Source organism: Myotis lucifugus, unplaced genomic scaffold, assembly GCF_000147115.1.
Source record: "Myotis lucifugus unplaced genomic scaffold, Myoluc2.0 scaffold_18, whole genome shotgun sequence".
Classification (NCBI taxonomy): Eukaryota; Metazoa; Chordata; class Mammalia; order Chiroptera; family Vespertilionidae; genus Myotis; species Myotis lucifugus.
The window spans coordinates 11715322-11732337 of NW_005871066.1; the positions used below are offsets into that span (position 1 = coordinate 11715322).

Genomic DNA, 17016 nt, shown 5'->3' on the forward strand with positions numbered 1-17016 from the left:
AAAATGTTCCAACTGATTGCATGGTTTTAAAAAATGTTATGCCCCAAGTGTTTCAGGGTTTAGGATTTGAAGCTTAAAGGTCATAAAAGTTTAAAGAGGAAGGATTTTTTTCCCGTGTTCTTCTATAAAAACCCTTCCCTGACACATACAAATAGAATGCCCAGCTGTTGTCTGAAGAGTCACAGGGCAAAAAGAAATAGAGGGTCAGAGCTCATTATAAAAGACATTAAAATATAATGCCACCACAGAACTCATCACAAGCCTGCAGGGCCTGGTGAACATTTGTTGAATGAAAGGAGTGAACTTTAAATGCTCTTAGTTTTTAGCTTTTGGGGAAAACTCCGTTTTTATTTTCAAAGATGATATATTAAAAAATTACCTACTGAGGACAATTTAAAACTGAAAATGATAACCTCATTTGCTGTTTTCATTTTCTTGTAAAGAATATTCACAATCTGAGAGAGCAGTAAATGCACATCTATGGGGAAGAGTGCTAATTGTTTTCTGCTAAAAGATCAAAAAAGAAGTCTTCTGAATATTGTTGTTTTTTCCCCCTCCAAATCAGTAAAACTCTGATCTACCAGGCCAGTGATTGACAATACAGTACTATAACAGCTGTGGAAGCTAACTGCTAACAGTCAAATTAAAATAAACCAGCCTAGTTTCAACTTGAGCAGCTGAACACTAAGTCTGGATTGTAGGTCTGATGAAATGCAAATTTGACTACAGACTTAACATTTGAGATTTAACCTCTGAATTTACAGATATTTATGAGAGATCAAATGTGACCAGTTGTGCCTTTTGGGGGGAAAAAACATTTCTTATGTTTTCTAATAATTATGTTCACTCTCAATTCTTTTCAATAATGACTTTTCAGTTAGAATCACAGTACTCAGTTAACAAATATTTGCTTTGTGCTCAGTTCTGGGGATGCCAGAATGAACAAAACATGACCCCTCTTCTGAGCACTTACTTTCTAGTGTAGTGGTTCTCAACCTTCTGGCCCTTTAAATACAGTTCCTCATGTTGTGACCCAACCATAAAATTATTTTCGTTGCTACTTCATAACTGTAATGTTGCCACTGTTATGAAGCGTAATGTAAATATCTGATATGCAGGATGGTCTTAGGCGACCCCTGTGAAAGGGTCGTTCGACCGCCAAAGGGGTTGCGACCCACAGGTTGAGAACCGCTGTTCTAGTGGAAGACAGGCACAGAGCAAATGGTTACAAAGTGTGACAGATGTGGAAACCAAAGAGAAGGGAAACAACCTGGCTCAGAGACTCAAGTAAGACCTGATCTTTAAAAAATATATATATATTTCAGAGAGGAAGGGAGAGGGAGAGAGAGAGAGAGAAACATCAATGATGAGAGAGAATCATTGACTGGCTGCCTCCTGCACACCACACACTGGGGATCGAGCCCACAACTCGGGCACGTGCCTTGACTGGGAATCGAACTGTGACCTCCTAGTTCAGTGATGGAGAACCTATGACATGCGTGTCAGAGGTGACACGTGAACTCATTTTTTTGGTTGATTTTTCTTTGTTAAGTGGCATTTAAATATATAAAATAAATATCAAAAATATAAATCTTTGTTTTACTATAATTGCAAATATCAAAAAATTTCTATATGTGACACGGCACCAGAGTTAAGTTAGGGTTTTTCAAAATGCTGACACGCTAAGCTCAAAAGGTTCGCCATCACTGTCCTAGTTCATATTTCAACGCTCAACCACTGATTTATGCCAGCCAGGCAGACCTGACCTTTTCCAATAGAAGGGGAATGGGTATGGGCTGAACCAACAAAATATTCTGAACCAAGACACAGGGGTTTAAAAGGATGGTGGCATCCAGGAAATCTGCAGAATTAGGTATGGCTAGATTGTGAGGAGAGTGGTGAGAGATGATGTTGGAGAGATGGGCGGGGGCCAGGTTGTGAGAGGCCAAGAAGCCACATTGAGGAATTTGTTCTCTGTCCTTTTGGCAATAAAAGGACATTCAGTACTGTCAATTATACATGGTCAGATGGACATTTTGAAAAGATCACTCTGTTTGCAGGAGGGACATGGGAATAATAAGTGCACTGGTGACCGATTATGAAGCTGAAATCCAGGTGAAAAGCTATGAGGGTCTGCTTTAGGGCTAGAGCCAGGGAGATGGCTGGAGCAAAGTCTGAAGACTTGAGAGACATTTAGATGGAAGGATCAACAAGAGATAGAAATAGACCAAGTACAGGGGTATAGACAAGAGGGAGGGGAGCAAGGATGATGCCAGATTTTTGGCATAAGCATCTGTATAAATGGTAGTGTCCCTTACTAACTAACCTGTGTGCTGTCCACAGCGGGAGGAGCAGGTTTGCTACAGGTTGGGAAAATGGCCGTGTTTAGTTTGAGTCACCTATAAGATAGTGTTATAGAGAGGTAGAGAGCTCAGGAAATAAGCAGGAAAATCATTGTAATTCACTCCTCAGAGGTACAAGAACTTTATAGGTTTGCAGAAGGTGAATTGTATTCTGAAAACTCATGGAAACTCATGAGGTTAATTAGCAAAGGCAAAAATACAGATATTTAGAAATCTAGAAAGATTTTATTTGAGAGAGCTAATTTAAATGAGGAAAGCAGAGGGAACACAGTTATTTCAAACTGTATACACTTCTTATAATAATAATTTTATTGTCTTTATCCATTCCTTTGTAGAAAATAGTGATTAATGTATTGTATCATCCATGAACAAAAGTTAAAAAGTTATCTAATATGCATAACCCATGGACACAGACAATAGGATGGTCAAGGCCTGGGAGGGGGGCAGGGGAGTGGGTTAGAAGGAGTTGCTGTGGAAAAACAAGGACATGCGTAATACTTTCAACAATAAAGAATTTTTTAAAAAGAAGTTATCTAATAAGCACTTTAGGGAAAGAGGAAATATGTCAATTTTCCTCTTTAATATAAAGAGGATGGGCTTATAAGTGAGGGGAAATAGATTACTAATGTAATAGTTTTTAAAGTATCTTAAAAGTCTTTAATCTTCTGTAGTTTTTCTTAATGTCTTATTAAATGGGATGTCATTTATTCCCTTTCTACTCCAGAGGATTGGTTGAAAATGAGGTTATAGCTATAGCTCCATTTATATGGAAAAATGTTTTACACCAGTCAGGAGACTTATCATTTACTAAAGACCACAGAATCCACAAACAGGGCAGTTTAATCTGTAGCTTAAGTTGCCTTAGTCACCGCCATATTCATGAGGGAAAATGAGTCAGAGCAATGTTCCAGACGGTGTGCTTAGACAGTGGTTTAAGAAGATTTTCATTTGTCAAATTTTCAAAAAATTTCACTGTGAGTACTAGGTCTGGAGTGCCCATTATGTAGGCAATCTCCTGCAGTCCCCTCACTAGGATGTGAGATCCAGGAAGATTGAGAGTTAGTTTTGCTCACTGATGCTTTCCCAGAGCTCTGGGGAGTAGTAGATAAATATTAATTGAATGAAAGAACAAATGCTGAGCTGTAGAGTTATCAAATGTGAATTAGACCTATTCTCTACAGCCCAATTTAGAAAGATAAGTAAGTATGGATAATTTAAATACAGGTGTAATGATAGAGGAAGCAGAGGAAAGGATATCTTGATTCAGCCAGCACAATACAGAAGCATGGAAATGCATGCTTGTTCAAGGAACTTTATGTAGCTTAGTGTACTACTAGAATACACCATGAAAAGAAGATGTGACTGAGGGAATTTGATGCTATGCCAGGAGCCTGGACTTGAACCAATGAAGGTGAAGCAACAACTGGGAGGGTAGTCACAGTGCTAGTCAGCCTCCTATTTTATATAGATTATTTGGTTGTTCTCCAGGGGATAGATTAGAGGGGAGAAAGACTAGAGGAAGGGAGACCAGTGGAGATCATTTTAGTATAAAAAAAAAAAGAGCCCTAACCGGTTTGGCTCAGTGGATAGAGGGTTGGCCTGGGGACTGAAAGGTCCCAGGTTCGATTCTGGCCAAGGGCATGTACCTTGGTTGCGGGCACATCCCCAGTAGGGGGCGTGCAGGAGGCAGCTGATGGATGTTTCTCTCTCATCGATGTTTCTAACTCTCTATCTCTCTCCCTTCCTCTCTGTGAAAAATCAATAAAAATATATTTTTTTAAAAAAAGATGGTGAGTTCTTGAATTAGGTCAGAGGCCAGAACTAGCATGGGAAGGATATATTCAAGAATACGTAGGAGGTGAAACTAAAATAACTTGGTGATTAGTTTGTTGTAGAAGATGAGGACATAGGGGAGGGGGAGATTGAAGAATAAGAATGATTCCAAAAATATGACTTTGGGTGGATTGCAGTCCTACCTCAAAAAAGATAATATAAGAAAAATAATAGGTTTTGAGGGAAAAGTTACTTCATTTTATCAGACTGAGTGAGAGTGTATGGAATATTCAGGCCAAAAGCTTGTGAGAGAGACCCTGAAGGGAGATTTAGATATGGCAGTCATGAGCATGGAAGTGTGAATATGACCAAGGTCCTAAAAGATAGTGTAGGGACTGAGAAGAAATGTGCACCCAGGAAAACAACAGAATATCAATATTTAAGGATTGGGAAGAAGATGACAAATCTATGAAGGACACTAAAGAAAGGTGAAAAAGGTTATAAGAGAACCAGGTGAATGTAGTCATGTGTGAAGTGAGTGTTGAGGGAATAACCAACAGTGTCTAACAGAACAGAGAAATTAAAGACCAAAATTTGAAAGAACATTCACCTTTAATTGAACAGATCCCTGCCTTACCCCTCTGATAACATTTCATGCATCTGTTCATTCCCTTTCCTCTAGCTCCACTGCCATCCTCTAGTTCCTCAAACAAGCCAATTCTTTTCTACTGCAGGACCTTTAAACACATTGCACCTTCTGTCTGAGATGCTTGTCCTTTCAACTTCCTTTTTACTTCTTTTTTATTGTTGACACTATTACAAATGTCCTATTCTCCCCACCCACTTAGCCCACCTCCACTCAGCTCCCGCCTCCCATCCCCCCTGGTCATCACCACACTGCTGTCTGTGTCTATTGTTTATGCACATGTTTTCTTTGACTAATCCCTTCACCTTCTTTCATCCAGTTCCCCCACGCCCCTCCACTCTGACAGCTGTCAGTTGGTTCCATGCATCCATGCTTCTGTTTCTATTTTGTTTGTCGTTTTATTTTTGTTATTTAGATTCCACATACATGTGAGATCATATGGTATCTGTCTTTCTCTGACTTATTTCACTTAGCATAATAATCTCCAGATCCATCCATGCTGTTGCAAAACGTAAAATTTCTTTAGCTTTTTTTTTTTTTCACAGCTACATAGCATTCCATCGTGTGAATGTACCAAAGCTTTTTTTTATTCACTCATCTACTGATGGGCATTGGGCTGTTTCCAGATCTTGGCAATTGTAAATAATGCTGCTATGAACATAAGGGTGCATATATTCTTTATGATTGGTGTTTTGGGATTTTAGGATATATTCCTAGAAGGGGGATCACTGGGTGAAAAGGTTCACCAATTTTTTTCTTCAGTGTCGTATAGTTTTGTTTTGTTTTTTGTTTTTGTTTTTAAAAAATATATTTTATTGATTTTCTACAGAGAGAAAGGGAGAGGGCTAGAGAGTTAGAAACATCGATGAGCAAGAAACATCGATCAGCTGCCTCCTGCACGCCCCCCACTGGGGATATGCCCGCAGCCAAGGTACATGCCCTTGACATGAATCGAACCTGGGACCCTTGAGTCCGCAGGCTGACGCTCTATCCACTGAGCCAAACCAGTTAGGGCTGTCCTATAGTTTTTCAAGTACAGGTCTTTTTATCTCCTTGGTTAAATATATGCCTAGGTACCTTATTAATTTTTTCTGCAATAGTAAATGGGATAGTTTTCTTAGTTTCTTTTTCTGATAGTTCATTATTGATGTATAGAAATGCCACCTGTTTCTAAATATTAATTTTGTACCCTGATACTTTACTGAATTTGTTTACTAAATCTAGTAGCTTTTCGGTAGTCTTTAGTGTTTTCTATATATAATATCATGTCATCTGTAAATAATGACAGTTTTACTTCCTCCTGCCCAATTTGGATTCCTTTTATTTCTTCTTGTTTGATTATTGTGGCTACTTGTTCTTCCATTCTTCATGTGCCTAGGGAGGTAGATGCTGAACAAGTTAACCACTGATGATTATGACATAAAGCATCTTGACATAAGCTAATAGTCAAGCTTTTAAGATTTTGACTTAATTTGATCTATAATAAACATTTTTCATGCTGTCATAATTATCAGAAAATCATACTTCTCAATCAATATCATTTCAAGGCAATATCAATAGGTTTTACTTCATTGATGCATTTTTTCTTTAAGAAAACATAAATCACATGGTGACATCAATGTCTCTATGTGTTTTTCTGAATAAGTAAGCATTCTTTAGTTCCCAGGGTACTGTACCCTTATGTCTGCCACATTACAACACAGTTCCCTAGAAGGGTGTTTCCTACTTAGATGACTTCACAGTAATAATGACTCTTGAATTATGAACAGCACACAAATTATTTTCAAATTAAATTGCAAAAAAACCCCACCTAATTAAATAATCGGCATGTGATATCCATGTTAATTTTAATTGTATATGTTATAAAGGCCATCCAGTTTCAGATATTCCTATGACTAAATAATATCCTTGAACAGAACAAAGCCAATGTGAGAACTTTAACAATCATTGTAGTCTAAATATCTTTTATATCTCTTCCCCTTCTCCTCTCCATCCTTGCTGTCACTGCCATAGTTCAAGCACTGTTTCTTCTTACTAACCCCTCTTGCCTTAAATATCACTGTCCTCAAATTTACTCTGCTGCAGTGTGACCTTCCAGCATGCAAATGTGAACCTTTGACTTCCTTGCTCAGAATTCTTCAGGAGCCTCACAGTGACTACAGTATAACGTCCAAATAATCCAGTGTGAGGGACCAAGCTCTTCCTGAGGGGGCCCCTGCCTACCTACACTCTCCTATATGGCTCCCCAAGTGAAGCTCTCCTTGCCTTCCCATTTCTTCAAGTTATTCCCTCTGAAACATCCTCCCCCCTTATCTTTCAAGTTCCAGCTGTGTGGAGCTCTGCTGGAATTCCTGGGCAGGCTTAGGATTTCCCTGGCTTGTGTTTCCACCGTATTTTGTAATGCCTTCACTAGAGCAATCAGCTCATTATATTTTAATATTTGTTCCAAGCCTGTCTCCCTATAGCACTATGCGCTTCTTGAGGGCAGAGGCTGGATCATCCTGTCTTTGGGATGCCCAGCATAATGCCTAGAATGCAAGAGCAATATAAAATAGTTGACCAGTGCGTCAGTGAGTGAATGGATCTGGTACCATTTCCTTCCTCTCAACCAAACACGGCTTCTTTAAATTCCACATACTCTCAGCAAAGCTCTGCGCTGGGGAGGGAGTGCTTACAGCTGCATGTCTTAATCTGATGATACTCTTTCAAGAGACCACCCATCTGCAGGGAACACACACACAAAGCCTGAGGTTCAGGGAAGCAAAACCTCTCAGGCAGGAAACATATGAAACCACTTGGGATTCAAGAAATAGAAAGAATGGGAGTGAAAAGGAAGGAAGCAGGCTAACTCAGAGACAAACGGATTTGCACATAACAAGAAGTCTGCCCTTGTACTTTTCCACATAAAACGGGACCCCTCCTTAGTCCTTTCCAGGCCCCTCTCTCCAGCCACTGGCCCTCTATAAATCTGCTGGCTCCATAACTGGCAATAGTGGCTTTCCTCGCACAGGTTACAGGCAGTTGTCCCCTGTTTCCAGCAAAACGCCTACCAAAAACATTGCAAAAAGCAGTGGCCAATTTAAACTTGTCACTTCCTTCACAGAAATTCTTTGGTGGCCTAACCCTCCTCTCTACCTCCATCAGGTAAGAGGCAAACAGTCTCAAGGCAAGTTGCTCTATTTTTAGATAACATAGATGCTGATTGTCCTTCCCTCCATAAATATATAAAGATCTATTTCTGTGTGTTGACCAAAGCCTAGTTTCCTTCTGTAGGTCAATAAATTAGGCCAGGGAGGTTGATTCCTTTAAGAAAGAAATATGATTACAAAATTCATACTAAGAGTCAAATAAATAGAAATAAACAAAAATAACTGAGAAGAAAAGGTAAGTTATTTATACAAAATTGTAATCACTAACCAGAGTATAGAAGGGAAAATCACTTGGGAGGTTAAGATACATTTTCAAGGACATTGTACAAGACAGTGTTATCAGTGATTCTGGAAAGGGAATGTGTTAATCGAGATAAAACATATTTCCAAGTAGAAGCTTTGTCCTTTACTCATAAAATAATGTGGTAAGCAGCACCAAACAGAGCAAATCTTTCAGAAAGAAACATATGAAATGTAAACACTGATTCACAAAGGGAAGTAGATTCCAAACAAGAATTCTGAGAGTATGCCAGCAAGATAAGAGAAAACTGGGTTTACTAAAAACAGCTAATTTTATAGACTATTCATTCATTCACACGTATTTATTCATTGTCAACTGTGTCAAACACTATGCTAGGTTCTGGGAGTACTCAATTTAAAGCCAAAGTACTGGTCTCAAGGTGCAGCCTAGTGCCAAGACACCAACAATAGTAAGAGCACTACATGGTTACAGATTCCAAAAAGCGTGAGTTCAGGGTGTGGGCTCACATCCTGGCTGGTGCCAGCACACTTAAGTAACCTTGGGCAAGTGACTTAACCTCTCTGCGCCTCCATTTCCCTCTCTTTGGAATAGTGATTATAATATCACTTTTCCTCAGTGTTGTGAGGATTAAATAAGATAACGAATGCAAACTGCTTAACATAGTGCCTGGCACCTGGAAAGTATCCAGTACATCTCAGCAATAATTAACTTGATTTATGAAATAATGAGGCATATTTGTTGTAATACAGACTTGTGCACAGATCCTGCATCCTGGCAGAGTGGAGGCGTTGGAAAGTGGGTGCTATGTCTCGTGAAGAAGTCAGGCGAGGCTTTTCAGCTTTTGAGGTGCAGCTGAAAGCTTCGGTAGGCTATTTGTCAGGCAAAGAAGGAAAGGACATTCTCAGTGGAGGAAGAAGCAGGTCAAAAGGCATGGAGTCATGAGAGAAAGTTACCTGTTGGAAGGTGACTTCATACTGTCAGAGTATGGCCCACGAGGACAGGGGACGTGGCGGGAGATGAAGCCGGAGAAGGAGGTGGAGGGAAGAATGTGAGTGGTCTTGGATGGCCGCAAAGCGATTCAGACAACACGCTATATGCAATGGGAGACACGGAAGAACTCTGCAGAGAAGGACTCAGACAGATTTGGGCACAGAAATGACAGCAAGGAAGATCTATGTAAGAAAGGGTGAACTACTGCAATGATAGCTAGAAATAAGGAGGTTTTGATAGTGGCAGAAGGGACATGTATGAGAGATGTTTCGGAGGTAGTACAGACAGGGCTTGGTGATTGATTGGCTAGATAGGGGGAGCAAAGGGGAGAGGTAGAGACATAGACAATGCCCAGAGTTTTAACTGGTCAATTGTAGACATGGTGGTATCATTAACCAGGAAAAGAATCTAAGAGAGGGATGAGGACTTGGAGAAAAGATGATGAATTCCGTTTTAGATCTGTTTAATTCCAGCACCAGGACACATCTCTCTATCCTATGGGCCCCTTTGGGCCTGGGTGACAAAAAGAAGATAAATACCCATTTGACTTTCAGAATTTTCATGTTTGTTTGTTTTGTTCCTCAGTATGTTTGGCAAGGAATCACAGAACTTTTACACAACCATTTAACAACCTCCTTCTCTCCCCCCAACCCCACAATTCTACCTTCTGTACCACAACTCACGTCCCACTGTATCCTCAAAATAAAGGCAGGAAGAAAGGAGGCTGCTTTTGTTTGCTGACTGTCAAGGATCTCTTGTTTTTTAGATCTCCCATGATCTAACCTCCAATAATTACATCAGAGTTTTCAGTCATCCTAGACTCCTGGCAAAATGTTTATAATTGGTGAATTTAGGTAAAGGGTATATATATATAGGTGTTCATTGTGCCATTCTTTGAACCTTTCTATGGATATTTTAAAACTAAGGGGAACGGATGCTTTATGTTTATGTTGGTGATACTCATTAGCTAAACAATTCCAGATGTAATATTGGGAGGGAGGGGAGAACGGTTTTCAAGGACTTGTCTGCTTCTAAATGTCTGTGTCCGTGGATCTGTTCCTGGCAGTGTTCCATGTCCCCTCTCACTACTACGAGAGACCCCAAACTGAATAACTTCTCACACAACTCCACTTTCCAAATGCAGTCTTTGTTCGTGCTGTTTCCTCAGCCTGAAACACTGTTCCCATTATTTCGCCTGTCAAAATCTTAGTCTTTAAGCCCTAATTTAAATTCTCCCTTTTCCATGAAAGTCTCTTCTAAACCGCCAACCGGAAGCAGTGACTTTTTGCTCTGTGGCCCCCTCATATCTCTCTTGAAACACATCCTTGTTCTTTTTTGCATTATGGCCACTTATGTGGCAGCTCATATTCCCTACCAAGGGAAAGCTTTGTTTACCTCTGTTGCATGGGATGAAATCCAAATTCCTCAGAATAATGTACAAGGTCCTCGTGACTTGGTGCCTACTTCCTTTTGGGTCTTATGTTTTGACATTTCCTTCAGTGACCCTCATACCAGAGCTATAATATAAATCAACTACGAGGGGCGCCTGGGCCCTCTGACTCAGGTTCCTGACTTCCAAGGCCTATGATGGAGCAAAGTGCTCACCAAGATTCTTACGAATTTCTGGGGCCTCGCATTCTCGTCCAATTTGCAATCTGATTCTTCCAGCCTGCACACCAGCTGCTTTCCTCTGTGCTTCGCCTGATTAACTTTTGCTCCTTCTTACACTTTAGGAAAATAAAAACCAAAACCTTTCCTGCAAAGCATTCATGAGTGTAGCTAACTTTTGAAGAAAATGAAGGAAGCTTTAAATTTTCATGACGTTACAACTTTCCTGAAAAGTAAGCATCCATCTGCCTTTGCCCCATGGAGACACAATTACTCCACCTTGTTGGTTCTTCATTCCTCTTTATTTTTTCTTGTCTTCGGACTCTCCTCTTTCCATCCCTCCCAGAAGTAAAAGCAAGGCACCAGCCAATCCCCAGGACTTTTATCCCAAGCACTTAACAGGGTATTAAAACAAAACCAAAATAAAGCCCCACAGTTTTCTCCTTAAGAGAAGTTCCTGGATCAGCTCTTCAGATATTTTTTAAAAATTTGTTATTCCCCTGGCTGGCATGGCTCAATGGTTAGAGCATTGGCCCATGCACCAAAGGGTCATAGGCTTGATTCCTGGTCAAGGGCATGTACCTTGGTTGCAGGTTTGATCCCCTGCCCTGGTTAGGGTGTAAGTGGGAGTCAACCAATCAATGTGTCTCTCTCACTTCGATATCTCTCTTTCTCTCTCTCTCTCTCTCTCTCTCTCTCTCTCTTCTCCCTTACCCCTTCCACTCTCTCTAAAAAATCAATGGAAAAAATATCCTCGGGTGAGAATTGACAACAACAAAAACTTTATTATAAATCTATTCATGCCATGTTGTATAGTTCCCTATACATGCCATATTGTTTTAAATCTTAATGCTTTTGCAGTTCTGTTCCTTCTTCCTAGAATGTCTTCCCCTCTATAGTTTTCTTGGCAACTTACGATTCTCCTCCATGGAGTCTTCTCTAATCCACAGTGGCTGGCCTCATCATCCCTCTGTGGTACCACCACTGTGCACAGTATTTACCTTTTACTGGGTTGTAATAATCTGTTGTATATGCCTGTTTTCCATGCCAGACTGTGGACTCCTTGAGAGCAAATACTGTACCTCATTGACCTTTATACTCCCAGTTTCTACCCCAGAGCCTGATCAGTATAATAAATACATGCTAAATATATATCTATCAAACGAATATGAATTAAGAATGAATGCATTTTGCCCAGACCTGAGATTTAAGACTTTGTAAAAGTATAAAGAAAGTCTGTAAAATGTTGAAACCATCATTTTTTTCAGAGAACACCTCCTAGTTTGGAGCTTTTATGAGCCTCATGGTGCCAAGTAGAACATTTTACCTCGCTGGTTCTAATTTCTTTAGGTCATTAATCTGAAAAGCTTCTGAGTCAGAAAGCTATGATTAAAATGAACCCTGCACACGCCCAACAGAGGATTGAACCCACAAGCTGGTATGTGCCCAGATTGGGACTCAAACCTGCATCCCATTGGTGCACAGGACTATACGCTCCAACCAACCAAACCACACTGGCCGGGGCTAGGTCTGGCTGCTTTTACTGAGCATAAGGTTTTAAATGTTCCTCTATAGTAGTATGCATCAATACTTTTTCTTATTGCCAAATATTCCATCGTATGACTATAACACGTTTATCTTTCATCATTTGAAACATTTGGCCACTTTTACTTTTTTTTTTCTAAATGAATAATGCTGCTAGGAATATTTGTGTACAAGTTTTTGTGTTGACATACATTTTCATTTCTCTTGGATATATAGCTAGGAGTGAAATTGCTGAGGCATATGGTAACTATGTTTAACATTTTGGAGAACTGCTAGACTATTTTTTAAAGTGATTGGAGCATTCCACATTCTCATCAACATTAATGAGTTTTAATTTCTTCTCATCCTCACCAAGACATTTTATTATCTGTCTTGTTAAGAATAGCCATCCTAGTATGTATGTAGTGGCATTTCATTGTGGTTTTGATTTGCGTTTACCTAATGGCTAATGATGTTAAGTAATAAAATTTTGAGGTCACACATTTTAATGAGCAATTATTGTGATAAAACAAGGAATTCTATTTTAACATTAGCAAATATTAATTTTTAGTGATTTTCAATAAAATGGTAAAGAGAATGTAGACTGTTAAATGTCACAGTTAGCAAGTGTACTTAATTTCCAGTTCACCTTAAAAAATTCTAACTTGGCTACATAATAAATATAATAAAACATATTTAGCTACTATCAAGTACAGAGCAAAGAGACAAACTTTGCATCTCTTAATATTTTTGTTCAAACAATATGGTTTCTGTTGGGGGAATACCTAAATCCAGTTCTTCTAACATCAATAAAATAGCATCCACATCTGGAACCCAGACCACATGTGAATGGCTCCACAGGGTTTGGTCATTCTCTGTTTTGAAACAAGGAGGCAGAAAACATAATGTGTTCTTAACAAAAGAATCCACATTTGTAATAAAATAATTAAAAGAATAAACAAAGTGATTTTATTTTGGGGTGGTATACAAAAATGTTAACTGAAGTTAGATATTACAATTTAAACAGTGGCTTTGTTTAATAAGAATTCCAAGCACTTTCTCCCTTGATCTGGATTTTTTTATGTGCATCATTTTGAAAAAAACATCATATTTTCAAAATCATTTTAAATTATGGTCCTGATGTTGTGTTTAAGATCAGTAAAATGTAAATCAATCCTGCAAATACAAATTTAAAAGGAGAAATTCATATACTATTTTTGTTATTTTCCCTGCCAGCCAGTTCTGGGACGATAGAACGAGAAGGAACTCTCCTTGTCCACCTGGTCTAGGAAACATAGCTTATGGAATTATAAAAGTAATGTGATCCATCCCGATTGCAAACCGGAGGATGGCATCGATAAGGCACATTAATCAGTTCATTATCTGAGAGTTATGCCAGTTTATGGGGGAAGTACTGAGAAGTGGGACAGCAAAACCACTCATAAAAAATTTAAGGGCTGTTTTCAGAGAATTGCAAATAAAAATCACAATGAAATATCATATCACACCAGTCAGGATGGCTATCATCTGAAAGTCAATAAATAACATATTGTTGAGGATGTGGAGAAAAGGGAACCTTCATGCACTGTTAATGGAATGCAAATTGGTGCAGACACTATGGAAAAGAGTATGGCGCTGCCTCAAAAAACTAAAAATAAAACTACCATATGACCCAGCAATTCCACTTCTGGGTATTTATCTGAAGAAAATGGAAACTAATTTGAGAACATATACACACTCCTATGTTCATTGCACCGTAGCCAAGAATTGGAAACAACCTAAGTGTTTACACACACACACACACACACACACACACACTGGAATTTACACAGCAATAAAAAAATAAAATCTTGCCATTTGCAAGAACATAATGGACCAAGTAGGTATTATGCTAAGTGAAATAAGTCAGACAGAGAAAGACAAATACCATATGGCTTCACTTAAACATGGAATCTTAAACAAACATAAAATGAACAAACAAAACAAAAACAGAATTGTAGAAACTGTGATTAAAACTGATGGTTGCCAAAGTGGTGTGGGTGTGGGGATGGGCGAAAAAGGTAAAGGGGAATTATATATAGTCAATAACATTGTGGTAAGTTTGCACAGTAATAGATGATTACGACTTAGTGTAGTGATCACATTGTAAGGTATATGAATGTTGAATCACTATATTTAGACAAGAAACTAATATTATATATAAACTATAATTAAATTTAAACTGAAAAGGGCAATCTGTTTTTTTTTTTAAATAAGAAGAAAGAAAGCTTTTGAACTGAAAAAGAAGTGGACTATTGATGAATGATTTTATCTGTCCACAGGCCTTTATATAAAGATCTGTTCCCTCTTTTCAAGCAATTAAACATAATAAAATCAGCTAAAGATTTTTAGGTGAGACAATAAGAATTTATTGAAAAACAGATTCATTAGCCACATTAAATATCTTCAAAATAAAGGTTAAGTTTAGGGGTCTTTAAGATTTGTTTGTATTGATTTAGATAACATTTACTTAGAAACAGTTAACAAGATAAGGAGTTTTCTGGTCCTGGGGTACTGTGACACTTTTTGCAAAAACATTAGAGACAACCTGAAATTTTTATTTAATATTGTTGCCTAACCAAAGTTATTTTATGATTTGCTAAGTGTAAAGAAATATAAGACAGAAGCTAAATCTTTTCGTATGAATGGCTCTCTTATTGGAAATATATCTTCTATCTAAACTATAACCACAAAATAATCTTTACATTAAACATTTTTAGGGTTTGTCGATACTTTCCAGACATAAAAAATTAAAGGAACTTTCTCTATCTGAGTGTTATGAATTCACCAATTATGGAATTCAGGTAAGATAATTAAGTCATTTTGATAAAGAATTAAGATGGAAAATTAAGCACAAATTAAATAAACTTTGTAGGTCACAGTGGGAAAAATGGTTTGGAAATATAACTACATGTATGTGATCTTGGTTGAGACAAAATCAATTCCTAGGATCTATAGGTATAGGGCGACATTTTACTTGGAGAATGATGAAATGCAATATGGTAAAAGTGTAAACCTATAAAGGTGTCCTGCATATAGAAATGTTATATAGTCTAACCATGAAAATTGGGAGAGTTTGAAAAGTTATACCAGGTACTTAACAATTAGGAACTTAAGTGTCTCAAACACAGCGGGTAGCATATTTTACCCAGAATGGAAAGCATGAGGTAAGTAACTGGATATTATAAACAATTACGTGTTCAATTAGTACTTTAAAAACTCATGAGAAAGGTAAATTTCCTAGACCTAGCCTTGAGGCATACCTAGGAAGTCACAAAGTAGCTACTATGAGCAAGGTCCAACAACATTAAGCATATCAGTGTACTGTTACAGTAGAAAAACCAGAATCACATGTCATACATGTATTGAACTAGGATAAAATCTGGTTGCCTATTAGTAAATCGTGGAAGGTAACATTTTAAAAGGGAACCAATAAACTAGGAATGGGTAAATGTTAAACACTGGAAGCTCCATATAAAGTTTCCTGAGAGTTCAAAATCCCTGAGACTTATAAAAACCCAGAGCTAAACTAGAGGGAAAAAATTTAAAGAAAGAAACTTATTGAAGTAAAAGGATTTATCCCACAAGTGGAAGATTAACACAAGTGATAGCTGACAAGTCCACAGAGAATGGCAAACTTGAAGATGTCTTCCATGAGTCTGTAAGCTTCTTTACAAGAAGTTCTAACATGACTAATAGGAGAGTGTTAAAGTATTATATAAACTGGTGAGCTATAGAGGGTGCCAGATCAAACAGTGCTATAGACTTGAGCATATAATTCTAGTTTTACAAAAACGGAGAATAGAAATGGAGGACTGCTGCTTTAAATGGTTGACTGACAATATGACTTAGTGAAGAAAAATTGTTTTCAAATTATTTTGACTATATTTCATTTTGTCTGGACAATGTAATGGTACTTAAGAAATCTTTAGGGGCATTAGTGTCAAGCGATGTCAATTTCTTCCAATTCCAGATCCTGGGTATCAAGATTCTAAGAAGTTCCTAAGAAATGTGCTTACTACTATATTCAATTGTATAAAGAATTAAAAAGAACAAACACTATCCTTATAAACAAAAATCACAGAGAGGTCAACAAGTTCCATTTAGGACAAGATTGTAACTCTACAGTAACAAAAAGGGTTACAGAACATTTAGATGCATGTAACCTACTAGGAGAAAAAGCCAAAAGGTTCCTCTAAGAATAAACCATGATTTACTAGTAACTATTGCAGCTCATGTAAGGATTAAACATGCATTTACACAAAACTTTATCCATGAATATGATTTAGTCAGACTTTCAAAGGGTCTTTGACAAGGTGATAGAGCAAAGGCTATTAAAATAAAGGTTAAATATTAATATTGAATTATATTTCTTAAATCGTAATTACATTTGACCAATAACTATGAATCATTCAGAAGTATTAAAATCATTCAGAAGTGTTGAAATAGCCTCTTAATATGCATCACTTATTAATTTTTAAAATGCTCCTTTGGGTGAGAGTGCTGATCAAACGGTGAGGCTAAGTACCAGGAAGCCAGCATTTTTTGCCATTTCTCTTTTGGTCAGTGGGTTCTAGTCATTTTTATTTTCACTCTTTAGAGCTTGAAAATTACCCTATTTTTAGGTACTCTGAGATATTTTAGATTAAAGCATTTACCCAT

At 37.9% G+C, this 17016-nt stretch overlaps 1 protein-coding gene across 1 annotated transcript in view; it reads left to right on the forward strand.

The window, feature by feature from the left end:
• FBXL13 (F-box and leucine rich repeat protein 13) overlaps nt 1–17016 on the forward strand; it is a 144771-nt gene that overhangs the window by 103294 nt on the left and 24461 nt on the right. The window contains exon 17 of the mRNA XM_006085451.3: nt 15075–15158. Within this exon, the coding sequence (XP_006085513.3) occupies nt 15075–15158 (84 nt within the window). The remainder of the gene's footprint in view (nt 1–15074; nt 15159–17016) is intronic.